Below are 14,915 nucleotides of genomic sequence, written 5' to 3'. Positions count from 1 at the left end.
CTGAACGCTTATACGTTAGGAGAGAGGATTTCGCAATGAGAAAGAAAGTGCGAATCTTTGATCAGTTTTGTGGTCCATCATACTGACAACAGCAGAACAAGGGACCCGTCAGGGTTCCTCTGTGCTTCTTCCTAGTCATTTGTCCCTTCTTACGCAGCTGTATCATCATCATCATCATCATCATCATCAGCCTGACTACGTCCACTGCAGGACAAAGGCCTCTCCCATGTTCCGCCAGTCAACTCGGTCCTGTGCTTGCTGCTGCCGATGTATACCAGCAAACTTCTTAATCTCATCTGCCCACCTAACCTTCTGTCTCCCCCTGACCCGCTTGCCTTCTCTGGGATTCCAATTAGTTACCCTTAATGACCAGCGGTTATCCTGTCTACGCGCCACATGCCCGGCCCATGTCCACTTTTTCTTCTTGATTTCAGCTATAATATCCTTAACCCCCGTTTGTTCCCTAATCCACTCTGCTCCCTTCTTGTCTCTAACACCTACCATTTTTCTTTGCGTTGCTCGCTGCGTCGTCCTCAATTTAAGCTGAACCCTCTCTGTAAGTCTCCAGGTTTCTGCTCCATAGCTAAGTACCGGCAAGATGCAGCTGTTATGTACCTTCATACCTTCCTTTTGAGGGATAGTGGCAATCTACCTGTCATGATTTGAGAGTGCTTGCCAAATGTGCTCCACCCTATTCTTATTCTTCTAGTAACTTCAATCCCGTGGTTCGGCTCCACGATTATTACCTGCCCTAAGAAGACACAGTCTTTTACAACTTGAAAGTGCACTATTACCTATCTCGAAGCGCTGCTCTCTTCCGGGGTTGTTGTACATTACTGTAAGTATCAGTAAGTTCATTACTGTAAGGTTGCTGTAAGTGTAACGAGAAAGAAAGACAAAACAGGTCGGACACGTCAGCACCAAAAACCAATCGTCCACCGCGGCGGCGGCTATCAGAGCGGTCGAGCTAAATGATCGGGACGTATTTTGGTATTGTAATGTTAGCTTATGGTCTTTATTGTTATACACATCTTTGTCATTGTCCCACCTGCCTTGTATAGGCTTCACTGGCCTCGTCAAGCTGTCCACAAACAGCTTTTAGCCAGTGAACCTCTCCAGAACCTGTTTCTTTCAGGGAAAATAAATGATTTGATGTCAGAAACCAGCGTATGCGACCCTCACGTGCAAGCTACAAACGAGTGAGTCACCATTAAGGACACCCAAACAGGCGAAGGTTAACAGACGTGGAGAGAAGATAAAAGTGCAATGTCAGTCGCGCATGAAAGCACCAGACGAATATAGTAAGCGGTATAGCCACCGCGCCAAGCGTTGAAGGCCTCCCCCCCTTGTGCAGCAAGCGTACTGACGGTCGTCGTCGGGAACCTCGCGCAGAGCGGCGACGTTTGCGTGTGAACCGTCCCGCGAACTCGTTTGCGCGACCGAGAGAGACAGCAATAAGAGTCGCGCCGATTATTAGCACGGCCGTCGCCAGAGGCACACACGAGCGATCGCCGGCCATGGGAAAAAATCAACGGCGTCGCAGCGGCCCAAGACGAAGAACAGTGCTTGGACAGGCGGCGGCCGCCACACTCTCCCAACTTGACTCGACGCCAGATACCGTCGTCGTCGCCTGGCGGTTGGTTCCCGATAGCTGCGCGATAAAGGGACGGACCACGGCCCACCGACGAGGCTCTTTTCGTGCATGCGCAGTCGCATGTAATCGTTACGGCCATAGGCACGCGCAGGGTTTTCATCGGCAGGGGGGGGGGGGGGGGGGACAAGGTTTCATCGCAGTAGCCACCCCACTCTCTCCTGTTGGTTGGGTATGGTCTACTTATCGAGACAAGCAGAACATGCGGTGATACAGGTAGACCATCCCGTCTATAGTTTCCTCCTGTGTCCCGTCTTTTCGCGCTCTACTTTTATTCTCATACGTCTTGACACTGAATGGAGCTAATGACCTGCTTCTCAGAGTGGTCTGCCTTTTGGTTTCGGGCGTTCCGGGAATGAAAATGGGAAGTTGACAGTTCTTGAAATGCAATATCATGGGCCTTTGGCGACCATTACGGTCTTCAAAGACGTGCACGGCCATAACACAGTTCTTCTAACAGTTATAGGACAGGAAAGACTGGGTAAACGTATGGTCAAGCAGGGCCCCCTTCTTTGAATGGCAGTGAGGGGGGGGGGGGTGGAGAGTGGCCACCCCCAGACCCCCAGTGCATACGCCTATGGTTAATGGCCAGCAGCGAAGGCTTCATGGGCAACGCCACAAGTACCACTGGCCTGTTCGTTAACACGCGTGACAGCCCCCCCCCCCCCCCTACTCGAACAATGAAATCGCCAAGGCTGCAACATCGGCTTTTGTACTTCCGTGCAACAGTCCGAAAAGGCGATCCTTCTCTCAGTTAAAAAGGTCTATAGCCCCTTTCCTAAAGAAGCTGTATACACCTACTCAAAAGCAAGGGGAATAGCAGTTCCAGTTGTTCCAGGATGAGTACCCAGAGCGCTGTGCATGCACTGAGCCCACCAGTGACCTCTTAAAAATGCGCGGTTATTCTTATAGTACAACTAGTGGACTGAGCAAACCACTCTTGTAATCAAGCAGTAGCAGAAATGAAAGAGTGAGCTAAGGTTTACATCCTAATAGATTTCGTTCCTAAGAACTATTCACGTTAGCCTACGGCCTTTCTCTGATATTTGCTATGATGCTAAACTTAGCCTCTACAGAAATATACTGAACAACAATCATGTTCTGTGCATGAATAGCAGATAACGTTACTAGTGATTATGTGTTAAAAGTGGGGCGCATTGCCTGCACATGTTTTGTCTTAGTCCATGTGTTTATTTATAGTTTAGGCTGTAAGCTTAGAGCTTAGAAGAGAAAGTGGAACATTAGAGGTTGTTAGTGTCACAGCGGCAGGCATGGTTTTTCGGTGCCATCTGTGAGTAGAGTCAATGTGGATAGAAGTTTTGCAGCAGCGAGAATCGAGCGACACTTGCTCCTTTCAACACAAATGCCTGAAACCTATACCAAAGAACAACTTTTAATTTATCGGCTCACTTAAGAATACAGCCCCTGATCTTGTAATTGCAGAGGTTAGCCCAAGCAATATATTTCCAGAAAGCTAATATGCAATAGCCTGTCCCCATAGAGATAGCCTCGGCAAAGGCCAGCCTCGAAGTAGGAATCGAGAGAAAATATCGCAGTGACGCTGGCAAAATTTCATTCACATGCAACTTATTCTGCCCCACTTTCATAGAATTAACTAGTGTAGATAGATTCCGAATAGTGGCACTTTTTCAGTGAAACTGGCAGTCAGTAAATATTTTCATATTCTGCCCCTATTGGATTAGATTGCTTCACTCCTTTCAGTCAGTAAATATTTTCATATTCTGCCCCTATTGGATTAGATTGTTTCACTCCTTTCTGAATATGGAAGAGCATTGCAGCGGACCTACTAGCACTGCGAATCTCCAGAGCTAGCACAATGTCAGAACAAGCATTGCAGGAATAACGGTTGGATTAGGCTGACAACTATGTTTTTGAAGGTTTCCAACAGCGTAGAACCCTAAACTCTGCATATATATAAGCACTGCAAGCCTTTCTTGCCGTGAGAATGCTGTTCTTAGCAGTGCTGCTGCAAGAAGCGTGTTGGCATTGTCATTCTGTTATGACTTAATAAAGCTGTTGGCTCAGCAACTTTGATGATAGAAAACCTAAATGCCTTTACCATAACGAAAGTATCCCGGTGCTTAGGAGGCTCTCCAGTGACAACGCTGATACTGTTTTCAGTTGGATAATGCTTTCACTGTGTTTGTTCCATCATATTGCCTCCCTCTCTGCTACGTGGCGTGTAAAAGTATGGACTCACCGTAAAGGGAGCTATACTCGGGGACAACTTTCTTTGGCAATGAAGGGAAGGCTACCGAACCAAAGTGAGCGTGAGCCACCGCTGAAGAACACAGTCCCACAAATGTGTCTGTGTTTCAGGCATGAAAATCATAAAAAAATGCAACATTATTTTTTACGGGATGCAGTTTATAAAAGGACAGTGCATGAACCAAAGAGATAACACTTGTTTGCTTTATGAAGTGTCATTTTGCGTTTTGCACACCTGAAAACATCGCACGTTTCAGGTGCATCTCAGAGTCAAAATGGCGTATTTGTCTCTAGGTGAGCAGTCGTCACCCTCCAGCTATTTAGACGACTCACTGAAGCAGCTCGTAATGAATTGAACTAACAAATGGCTGTGTAAACAGACATAGCAAATTCTATGCAGTGGCATTATTTCAACACGACCGTCATTCCAAACGCGAGCCGAACTGGACTACTTCGTGGAAAAGTACATGTGCAGTAGCCCCGCATCCGTAACTTTTCCTTCATTGCCACAGAAAGTTGTCCCCGAATATAGATCTGACTTGCAGAAATAGGCAATAAAGATTGTGCGACAAAGTGTGATGGAGTGCCCAGTGCTTTGTTAGAACAGCAGCATGGCTACAATATCATTTCCTAAAGATCTTTAATATTGCCGCCATATTCCTGCTGCACTTATAAAGCTGCCGACCATTTTTTTTTTTGGAGGCACAAGTAGAATTAATTAGCTCATAAAAACGGATGAACTCACTTTAACCAAATTGTGGACCATGTGAACAGCCCAATTTCGAGAACTTACGGTACGAAAAGTTTACGTACAAAACTTGGACTTGACTTGAAGTACGAGTTGGTGTGTCCAAAAAAGTCAAGTTATCACATTATGAAACATCAAAGCTAAATTTTACGGAATATACTGTCTACCTCTAAACTTCTACGCAATCAATATTACAGCACTGTGCCTAGTTGTATCATCACCAAAGGAAACGCAGTTTAGAAAAAACAGACACGGAGCAGATGAACACATCCTCCCAATCAACCCATGAGCAGCACAGCATGATAACTGCATGTAATCATTCATGCAGTTAACACACACATCATTTCTGAAGTGTCAGCTGCCATAGTGATCAGACAAACAGCTGCAAGTACTATCCTGGATAAAATGGGGACACATGCATCTCATATCTGTCCTTACACATACTCTTATCAGTGCTAACCCCATTCACACTACATATGCACATGACCTCACCCGATAATGAAGGTATCTGTCAATGACAATGAAACAGGATTCCCTGCTTATGCAGTCACGCGTTTGTCTTGTCTTATGTAAAACAGGATCCTGTGAGCTACTTCTTTGAAGGTTCAGTGCTCACCCCTCCATGCTAAATAGGCATATGACCTCGCCAATAAGGAAGGTATCTGTCACAAGACTGCACAACAGCCTTCAAGAATTATGCAGCCACACATTTGTCTAGACCCAGGCACTCCAGATCATATGAGCTAGTCCAGAAGGGGGTACTCTTTCTATTTGCAACATTAGACACGCACAGCTATCTTCACAGGCGGCTAGCCATCACCTCTAAATCTAGTGTGTAACTGTACCTGTGCGCATGCAGACGGCAAAATACTTTTCTTTTTTTTTCTGCAGACAGACTTGTCACGCATGCTAAGGCTTAAGAAAAAAAAAAGAACTGTGTCAACATAAAGAATACGACAAAGCTGCCCTCAGACTCAATAAAGTAATGATAAAAATACCCTCCCAGGAAACAAATACTCACACTGCAGTTCACTTTACTGTTTTCTGCTAATGTTAATCACTAACAGTTTGACATTTGGGAATCAATACAAGAAAAAAACAGCGAAATGCACTGTTATGAAGAGTACTTTTCCAAATCCAAACACTTCGCACCCAACCTTGAATGTACTCTATCATTGCCAGAGCCTCCAGTATGAAATGCCACGTGCTTATTCCATAATTACTGGCAGTTGATTGCTTTTTTCTTTTTAATAAAATACAGACCACTTTCCATATGCACTTTTCAAGTGCCGCCATCTTCGAATGATAACATTGCAATTTTGCACCTGTATCAGTAAAGGAACAGTGCTACGATGAACTCGCAAGCACGAGAGCACTTCTTTCGGTACATTCAAGTTCAATGACCATGATCATTTCATATCACGTAAGAAAACTGGCAAACAATCGCTGATCTGCCTAGAGTAGCGGAGCTCATGACTCAAAAATACAATTGTGCATAAGCTTGCCCCGAAGGACGAATATTTAGCACGTAAATGCGTACTGGATGTATGCCCTAAGACTGTTGCGTATGAATTGAAACAGTGTCTCGTACAACCTGTCATGTATCCCGCGGTCACAGTTCGTCGTGTTGATGTAGCAAAGGCTAGCTAGGAGTATCAGATTCAAAAACAAATAACCGGTCATACAAACAAGTTGAAAAGTGTGCTCATACAGCTATGCAAAAAAGATACTGTGCATTGCACTAACTTATATGGTATTATGATGTCGTGGAACTTTTTGACAGTGCAGAATAATTAAAGATGAGCACAAGTTCGGAGAGAGACAAGCTGCAGTGTTTTTTCTAACTCATGCTCAGATAAACAGTAGACAACCTTGAGACTCCTGTCGTAAATCAACTCAACACAAACGGATAACTACCCAACAACGTGAACATGCGCAGTTGCTCCACATACTCAGCGTGTTTAACTGACAACATGGCATATGGTAACCTTCAGTCTATTTTGTGAGCGTTACGCTGAACTACCATGCAGCTCGCTTGGTTTATGTTCAGTCAAAGAGATAATTGCTGTTAACACTGGCGTTTGTTCAGATTTCAAACTACAAAAGGAAGATGCATAGCTTTTTCAGGCATTTCGTTTATGCCCACAAAAACTGTACTTTTGTTAGTAAAGCTGCTCGTAACGATCAACACTATCGTGAGGTGTAAATAAATTGCTCGGCATGAAAATGTTAATGGTCGAACCGAATCGCACAAAGATAGAAGCCTCGACAGCAACCAGTAGGTTTAAAAAAAAAACCGCTTCACAAATGCAAAAGCAGCTTTGCCCCGATCTGCATACCACGCAACACTAGAAACAATGGGAACACATTAGCAGTCGTAACGTAACCGACACCGAAAGGTTTGAAATGATGGCCCTTTATTATTCTTCGACCCAAATACCACCGAAAACGTAGTGTGAGAAATGCACAAACATGGTGGGCAACACATAATGAATCTCCACACGTCGAACTGTGCTTCATCACTGATGTGGCTTTTTTTCCCGCGCGCAATTACGCCCAGGCAATTGCACACACGCATCGCGTAGACCGAGAAACAAGAGGAGAGAGAAGTAACATTAATCGGCATATCCTGCGCGGTGCGACATTAAACGAAATTGGGAACGCGGCTTTGGCGACACCCGCAGCTCCCTGGAAGAGTAGGTCGGCCGCATGCAGGGGACCTTGATGCATATCACATGCATCGAATATATTGCGCTCGCGTGCGCGGATCGCCGTCGTACGCGCTCCCGCGGTTGTTTGCAAACAGAACAGCACAGCATCGGCCGTGCGTGCTCGCCAGTTTGGCTGTGCTCCCATTAGTGACATAGTAGAGGAGTACTTTTACAAACACTGTGTGAAAGGAGAAATCGAGCGATGACCCTCGATTCGTGTCTTCTTCCTCCCAAGAAGGCGCTTTCTTTCTTCTTTTTTTAGCGCGATCGAGGACAGCGTCGAAATCGACGCTAGGAGGCTTAGCGAGCACTCCTTTAATACGACACGCTAGGATTCGAAACTGTCGCTTCAAACGAGTGCAAAGCAGAAGTACGAAACGTTTCAGCGGTTTCGTCTGCTGTTCGGCGGTTTCGTCTGCTTTTGCTTTTCTCGTTGTTTTTTTTTTGTTCATACTTATGTGCTTAGACCTAGAAGCGCTCCTGACTGGCTAGCTAAACGGCACAACGAAACGCCACGTTTATTCTTCGGTTGTCAAGACCACTCACACGATTCGTACGTTCCCCGAATGATCGAGTCCAGTTGCGAAAGAACATCAGTGTCGTCTGCTACTGTTTCGCGGGCCGAGTCGGCCGCGCCGCAGTTCCAGTGCCACGCAGCACCCCCTCATCATACCGGGCTCGTCAATTCGTGTCAACCTTCGACGGGCCGTCGCTGAAGCGTGTAAAAAGAAAATAGAAATAACGCAGACGGCGAAGAAGCTGCGGGCGTCTTACCGTTCTTTTTTACACCCCACGCGCGCGCACGTTCACAGTTGATCGCCCGAGAAATGCGGTCGAGGTATGCGCCGATTCCCAACCATGCGAGGCCGACAGAGCTCATCGCTTTTAGCAGCGTCCGCTGTTACGCTAGGCCTAATGGATACACCTGTTGCTCGACAGGCTCTCCCAATCGAAGCATGCGGCGCGCACGAGAGATGTGCCTAGAGAAAAAAAAAAAGAAACGAAGTAGCAAAAGAGGTTTGTTTCACTTTCGAAAATTTCCCGCTACTCTGAGGTACAACTCCCCAGCACGGCGCGTCCAAAGTAACCTGTTTGGAAAAGACGACGATGTTCGCGATCACCTAATTTTATTTCGCCATATAATACTAGTAAACACGCACAGACTACCGAGAAACACACAGGTAAACCAATAGACAGAGGTCAACCATGTTCCAGTGTCGACTTCGTGCGTGTATTGTGGAAGTATTTATTGCCAGTATTAAAAGAAGCACTCAGTACCACGTAGTTGAACTAAATGCATTACCCCAAGTTCTTTGCTTGCGCCAACACACTAAACAACGATGCGATAACTTTTTTTTTTTTTTCGTGAGCCAGGCGCACGTACAAATATAGGGGGTCACCGAAGCTACGCCGTGGCATCGGCGTGAGGCTAGGAGGAAAAAACGAACCGGCGGGCAACGCGAAAAAAAATTAAGACACACGCAAAAGAAAGGTTTTTCCCCCCACCACTCCGCATAGCCGCAGGCGGTAGCATCGGAACGCAGCCAGCGGCTTTGGCGAAGGCTTGCAACGCTGGCTCGCCCGTGTATGGGGCAGTCGGTCGCAGCTATCAACCACAACGCTGCATAAAGGCGCGTCGTTTAACAAAATCACGCCGTTTCTCGTTCGCGAAACAGCATCACCAGAAGCAGGCAAAACACAATCGTTAACGTGAGAAAGTTAACGAGACGATGCCTCGCTTACCCTGTTACTTTCGAGCGCTTCGGCCGAATGGGCATCCTTGGTACGGAAGCAGTTTTGACACTTGGACTTGTTGAATATGTTGGGCGCGAACTTGCGACACTCCGTGGTCGAAGACTTGAGCGAGGTATTCATCGCTGTCGGCAGGTGCCGGCTGAAGTCACGGCGGGAAAAGGCGCCTCGCAGCAACTAGGTGCCCGCCGCCACCCGCATATCTGCCACAGGCGCACGTCGATGCGTGGTCTAGTCGTACGCGACACGAGAAGCATTCGCACAGCACGCGGGAAACATGAGATGCTTAGGTCAGGTTGCCCGTAGCGGAGGCCTCGGTGGTCATGCTAACGATTCCAACCGATCCGGCGAAAAGCTCCGTGCCGGTGTTGACGATCTCTTACGGGGGTGGGGAATCACCTTCGTCACAAACACACACACACACAACGACCAAAAAAACTTCGGCACGTCACCACCGTCTCCGCGTCGCTGTCAGCGTCTCCGCAAACGCACGAGGATGGATGCAATTTCACGATGGATAGAGGAATCACATCGGCGGATGGCACTCAACGAACACGCACCAGCACACACGGAATATTCACCGATCGAGGCAGCGCGCAAAACATGGAGAGGTATCTCCAGCGCCGACGGCGTTTTCGGAAACCTTTTTCGTCGATGGGGGGGATTGGCTTTTCGTGGCGTGCACACCGCTGTCTGCTGAAGTTCTCCTCCGAGCCGGCGGGGTTGCTGCCTCTCTTCTTGAGTTTCTTTTTAACGCAGACTCTCCGAAATAAACGCGGCCGTCCCCCCAAAAAATCGGGCCACTTCCCAGTGTGGAGAGGTTGCGCGGGTACGAAGAGCTAGCGCTCCCACTGCTGTTGCCTCCAGCATGAAAAACGCGAATGGCATAGAAGAAAGGAGGAAGGGGGAGAGCGGAGAGGAGTGCGCAACGCTAATAAGAAATAAAAAAACCGAGCGTCGAGAAGCAAAACATCAAACGCGAACCGCCCCAAAGACGAAAAAATGTCGACGTTTGAGGAAGAGTGGGCAACGGGCTGCTACGCTTGGAATGCTGGGAAGGAGGAAACTAGAAAGGCTGGTAGTTCGCCTGGCGGCTAGAGAGAAGGAGAAAGAGCACGCGCGGCACTCGACTCTGCTATTCATCTAGCTAAAAACACGCAAAACAAGACGGCATCGCAAACGACTGCAGCGCCACTACACTAAAAAACGTGTACATAACGTTGGCGCTATTTCAACGTTTTGAAACTTGTTTTTGTTTAAAACAACATGTCTAAGCAAATTAAAAAACAAACGCGTTTTGTTTGTAAAATTAGCAAGTGATAAAAAATTGTCACTAACATTACAATTTATTAAAGCTCTTGTTTCAGTTTCGGTTCTGGTTTTGATATTAAAGTATGTTCATTGACGTTACTTAATCTCAGCATTTCTCATCCGTTGTGAAGTAACGCGAAGTCCAGTTAAAACCTAAATAAGTGCTATTATTTACTTTCCTGGACATATTAATTACTATGATTTCAATTTTTAGGTACTCCACAACATGGGAAGGTCAATACATGCTTCTATAGGTTGCATCCATCATCCGTGTTTGCTATACTTTGTGGTTTCGTCATGCTCTAAGGTTGACCTTCTCACGATATGCACAAAGGTGAATATATATATCATATTCAGAGGGAGTACAACAAATTTACGCACTGATGGCCTCTGCAGCTGAATGGTTGCTTCCAATAAAGTCGTTTTGTTGTGCCTTTTAGTTGAGTGCACAATACTCTTGTGCACCATTCTTGTAAACTGTTAAGCTGTAAATTCTATTAGCGCATGAAATTGTTGTATTCTTTGAATGGGTTCCTGGTGTGGACCATTGCAAACATTGTGCCTGAATAGGGTGATTTTCTGTCTGTGCCGAAGAAGTCGAGGCGCCTGGCATTGCATGGCTTCATGTAGGAAAACCCACACGTAAGCGATGCATTAGAGGCTGATTAACGCTGGGATATTTTTACCTTGCACCCTTGCTACTTTGTTCTGGGGACTTTGAAACAAACACGGACCAAGATAAGCTTTATCAACTCCTCAAAGCAGTTCAGGTATTAGGAGCCTCGAATGAAATATTTTAGATAGATGTGACCGAAAAAGTAAAGGACATTAAATTAAGTGTCGCTGGAATAAGGTGACGCTCTACAAACTTAAATATTAAATACCATGACTGACCTTTGTAAATCAGTTGAACATTTTGGTCCACGCTTCAAGAACTGTCAAGATAAGCGACACAGTACACATCAAATGCAGTAGTATAAAATGGTTGTTGATGATCTTAATCACACCGCGACAATTTGATTGTCAAAAGTATTCCTGATGATTTGTCGGAAACACGAAAAGACAGGTGCTTATCAAAGAATTTGTGGCCAAGAATTTAGGTCTATCAACAGGTTAAATTAAGCGTGCCCACCGAGAGGGTAAAACTTAGAGGACCGCGTTAATTCTATCAGAGTTCGTGAAGTTTGAAAGATAAAACAACATCCTCACAAATTGCGATATGGGTTCTTGTTGAAACACTTGTTGCGATAATACCATTTTAATTGCTTCATTTTGCGTTTATGTATATCCACTTCTGCGATAGCGCCGCATTGGGCTGCGGTATTTGAAAACGATATAAACATTAAAATTATTTCAAGCTGAACAACGTGGAACAGCGTTTATAGATCGATGAACTTTTCCCGCCCAGTGCTCAGCAAATTAGAAACTCGGGAAATTAGCAAGACGCAAAAAAACATGACAGAGAGATATAAAGTACTCTTCTATAAACATGTGCTTCACCATATTGGAAAAGAAAACAATAAATGTTACCTTAAGCCTCAAGAAGAGCAGTTCAGGTCGGGGAACGAACCGGCGTTAAGGATGTCATAGTTGAAATCAAGAAGAAGAAATTGACATGGGCTGGGCACGTAACGCATAGGCAAGATAACCGCAGGTCATTAAGGGTAACTGACTGGATTCCCAGTGAAGGCGTGCGGATGAGGGAGAGAGAAACTTAGGTGGGCGTATAAGATTACGAAGTTTACGGGTATAAAGTGGCAGCAGCAAGCACAGGACGTGTTTACTGGCGGAACATGGGAAAGGCCTTTGCCCTTCAGTTGACGTAGTCAGGCAGATGATGATGACGATGGTGATGATGATGATGATGACGACGATGATGATGACGATGACGACGACTATACTATCTGCACTATACTATGCTATAATATGCTTCCTTGCTTTCTTTATTGTTTTTTTTTTAAACCGGCATCTAACTCTATCACTCCATGTCTTTATGTGGCGCGTATGTGCCTCAGAAATTCGGCAAACGCCACTCACGACACAGTAGTACCACAGATTAAGCTGAGAACACACGAGCGGTGAGCCCCGATTAGGGGCAGAACGTTGCAGTTTTTCTTGCTAACCATATATACCGAACGTCTAGGCAGTGATATAGTGCGTGCCGGATTGTGAGGGTGATCAGTGATCAATTTCTACGACCACGATCGACATCGACCCTAAAACCTCTTTATCAAACATATATATGGAACAGAGTGCTGTCAGTGGTGGAATGGGCAGAATTCCATAGTGGCCAGAGAAACATAGAAAAATCGCGAAAGGTGCTCGAAATAAGTCCCAACAATACTTGAACTAATGCTTTCAGGTCCAGGCCACTGCAATAGCGAGTCAAGACCGTCTAAAGTAATCAACTATGCAAAGACCAAAACACTGCGCCATGACTCTTCAAAGAATAAACGTTTACATCTCCCTCATTCGCCTGCAACAGGCAAGAGAGAACGAGACGATAAGTTATTGTTTGATCCTGGAGCCTTCGGAACAAAGTACGAATTCGTACTTGAACAGAATGTCAGCTGACGTTTCCATTGTGAAGATGGCCTTTTCAATATCTCAGATAAAGTCATTTCTGAAAGGGGTCGAGCCCAATCACTCGTGAAATGTACCGACGCCGATCTTCTGTACGAGAGAAGTCTGGACGCCGCGTTCCTGAATAATGGGCCAACATCGAAACTGTTATAGTCGGCTCAAGAAGTCCGTGGTCCCCATAAGACTATCATCAACATAAACGGAAAATGTGCGACAGAAATTGGGCAAATGTCACGATTCACCGCGGGTCAATTGCAAATTAAGAAGGCAGCAGTTCATCCGACAAATGGCGGCGAAGTGACGGTGGTGAAACTACAAGATGGCCTTTTCAACAACACATACTATAGTATAGTATGTATGTATGGTATGTATGTATGTATGTATGTATGTATAGTATGTATGTATAGTATGTATAGTATGTACAACATACTATAGGGAAAGGCAGATGTGGCTGCGAGAAGACTTCGAAGGGATACAAGGCTTATGCCAACATGGATCTTCAACGAATATTAGCGCGACGAAAACGGGGACGGGAACGAAAAGACAAACTATAGCGCACTGCGGTTTGTCTTTTATACATCTTCGTTTCCGTTTTGTGGCGCTAATGTTCGTTCAAGACGGAGGCACACCAACTCACCCAATTGTCCGTTCTGAAGCCAACATCGACGTGCTTGTAGCTCTTATGAGGGGTTCGAACACTCTGTTTCAGCGCGATTATCTTTTTATAGAGTCTGTACACCGGTGGCGTGTCTGTGACCGTCTCTCTTTGCTGAGAATCAGACTGGAAGCAGCCATGGTAAAGCATATCAACAACCAAGATTCAACGAGGTTACACTTCAGATTCGTCCAGTTTTGCTTCAAGCCTTGCGCGACTTATTTATTGCAAGATTTGCCTTTTTTTTTCCTGCATGTTTATATTTAGAGACATGCTGACCCCGTGGCAGTGGCACACCTAACACCAGTGCCCCCCCCCCCCGCCCCGATTTTGTTTATTTTGTCGTGGCATATAGAGCAAGATATGGCATTTGGTCGACCACATCTAAAAGATGTTCCCCCTCCCCACTCCCCACCCTCTGGTAAAATTTTCTGCCTACGCTCCGGCCGCATGGGGTAATGGCATGTCCATATCTGGGACATATCTGGGACTAAACGGTATACACAGATGTACGGATACCCAGTCAGTCAAATTTGGTGCGTCATTGGATGCCGGGAACGCAACCATTGGTTCGCAGTTATCTGAGGCTCAAGCTAGGCTTGGATGCACTGACTATATCAAGTAGATCAAAGAGAGAGAGAGAGGTCAAGAAAAGTCGATTGGGCACTTTCCACAACCTTCCACTCCATGATGCACACGTCTATGGCGTCTATAGTACGCACCGAAGGCACTTCGCTTCCGCGTTGACTTCGAAAAGAAAATTAAGAACAAAAACGCTTTTTTAAGAGCAGCGTCGAAGGGAGAATACATAGAAACTGAGTAGTTTCTTTTTCGCGCCCACTCGACGAGTTTCTTTTCGTCAAGGAGGAAGAAGAAAGCTATCGACTTCGGGCACGCACAGGTATACGTGCGCCTATAGCGCGTCTCGCTTGACTGAACAGTGCCACAGCTCGCGTGGCAGTTCCGTACTTTTTTCGGGATATAATGTGTACACCTATATATGCAACATTGCGCGTCGTTTCGTTCTGTTGAGCACCCCCCCCCCCCCTCCCCCACCTTCAATGCGCAGACGGGCCAGACTGCCCGTTTGGGACGTTATTATACACTGTCTCGTGCCTCGAGACGCTGCGTAGCGTGAGCAGCGTCGGGGTATGGAAGCAATTTGGTCCCGCGACTGCCTCCTTCTACAGCGTTCGGGGTTGACTCGCTACTATTCCCTCCCCCTCGATTCTTATGCCCACCACTCCGTCGTACACCTTCTTTAATGACGTTCGC

General features: G+C 46.1%; 1 protein-coding gene across 1 annotated transcript in view; it reads right to left on the bottom strand.

Annotated features, from left to right (window-relative positions):
* osp (myosin phosphatase Rho interacting protein outspread) overlaps window positions 1-9,679 on the bottom strand; it is a 101,538-nt gene extending 91,859 nt beyond the window's left edge. Inside the window, exon 1 of the mRNA XM_037431299.2 lies at window positions 9,083-9,679. Coding sequence (XP_037287196.2) covers window positions 9,083-9,214 — 132 coding nt within the window. The 5' untranslated portion in view covers window positions 9,215-9,679. The remainder of the gene's footprint in view (window positions 1-9,082) is intronic.
* Window positions 9,680-14,915: the final 5,236 nt, after the last annotated feature.

Source organism: Rhipicephalus microplus, chromosome 7 (genome assembly GCF_043290135.1).
Source record: "Rhipicephalus microplus isolate Deutch F79 chromosome 7, USDA_Rmic, whole genome shotgun sequence".
In the NCBI taxonomy this organism is placed as follows: domain Eukaryota; kingdom Metazoa; phylum Arthropoda; class Arachnida; order Ixodida; family Ixodidae; genus Rhipicephalus; species Rhipicephalus microplus.
This window is presented reverse-complemented; position numbering and strand designations above follow the sequence as displayed.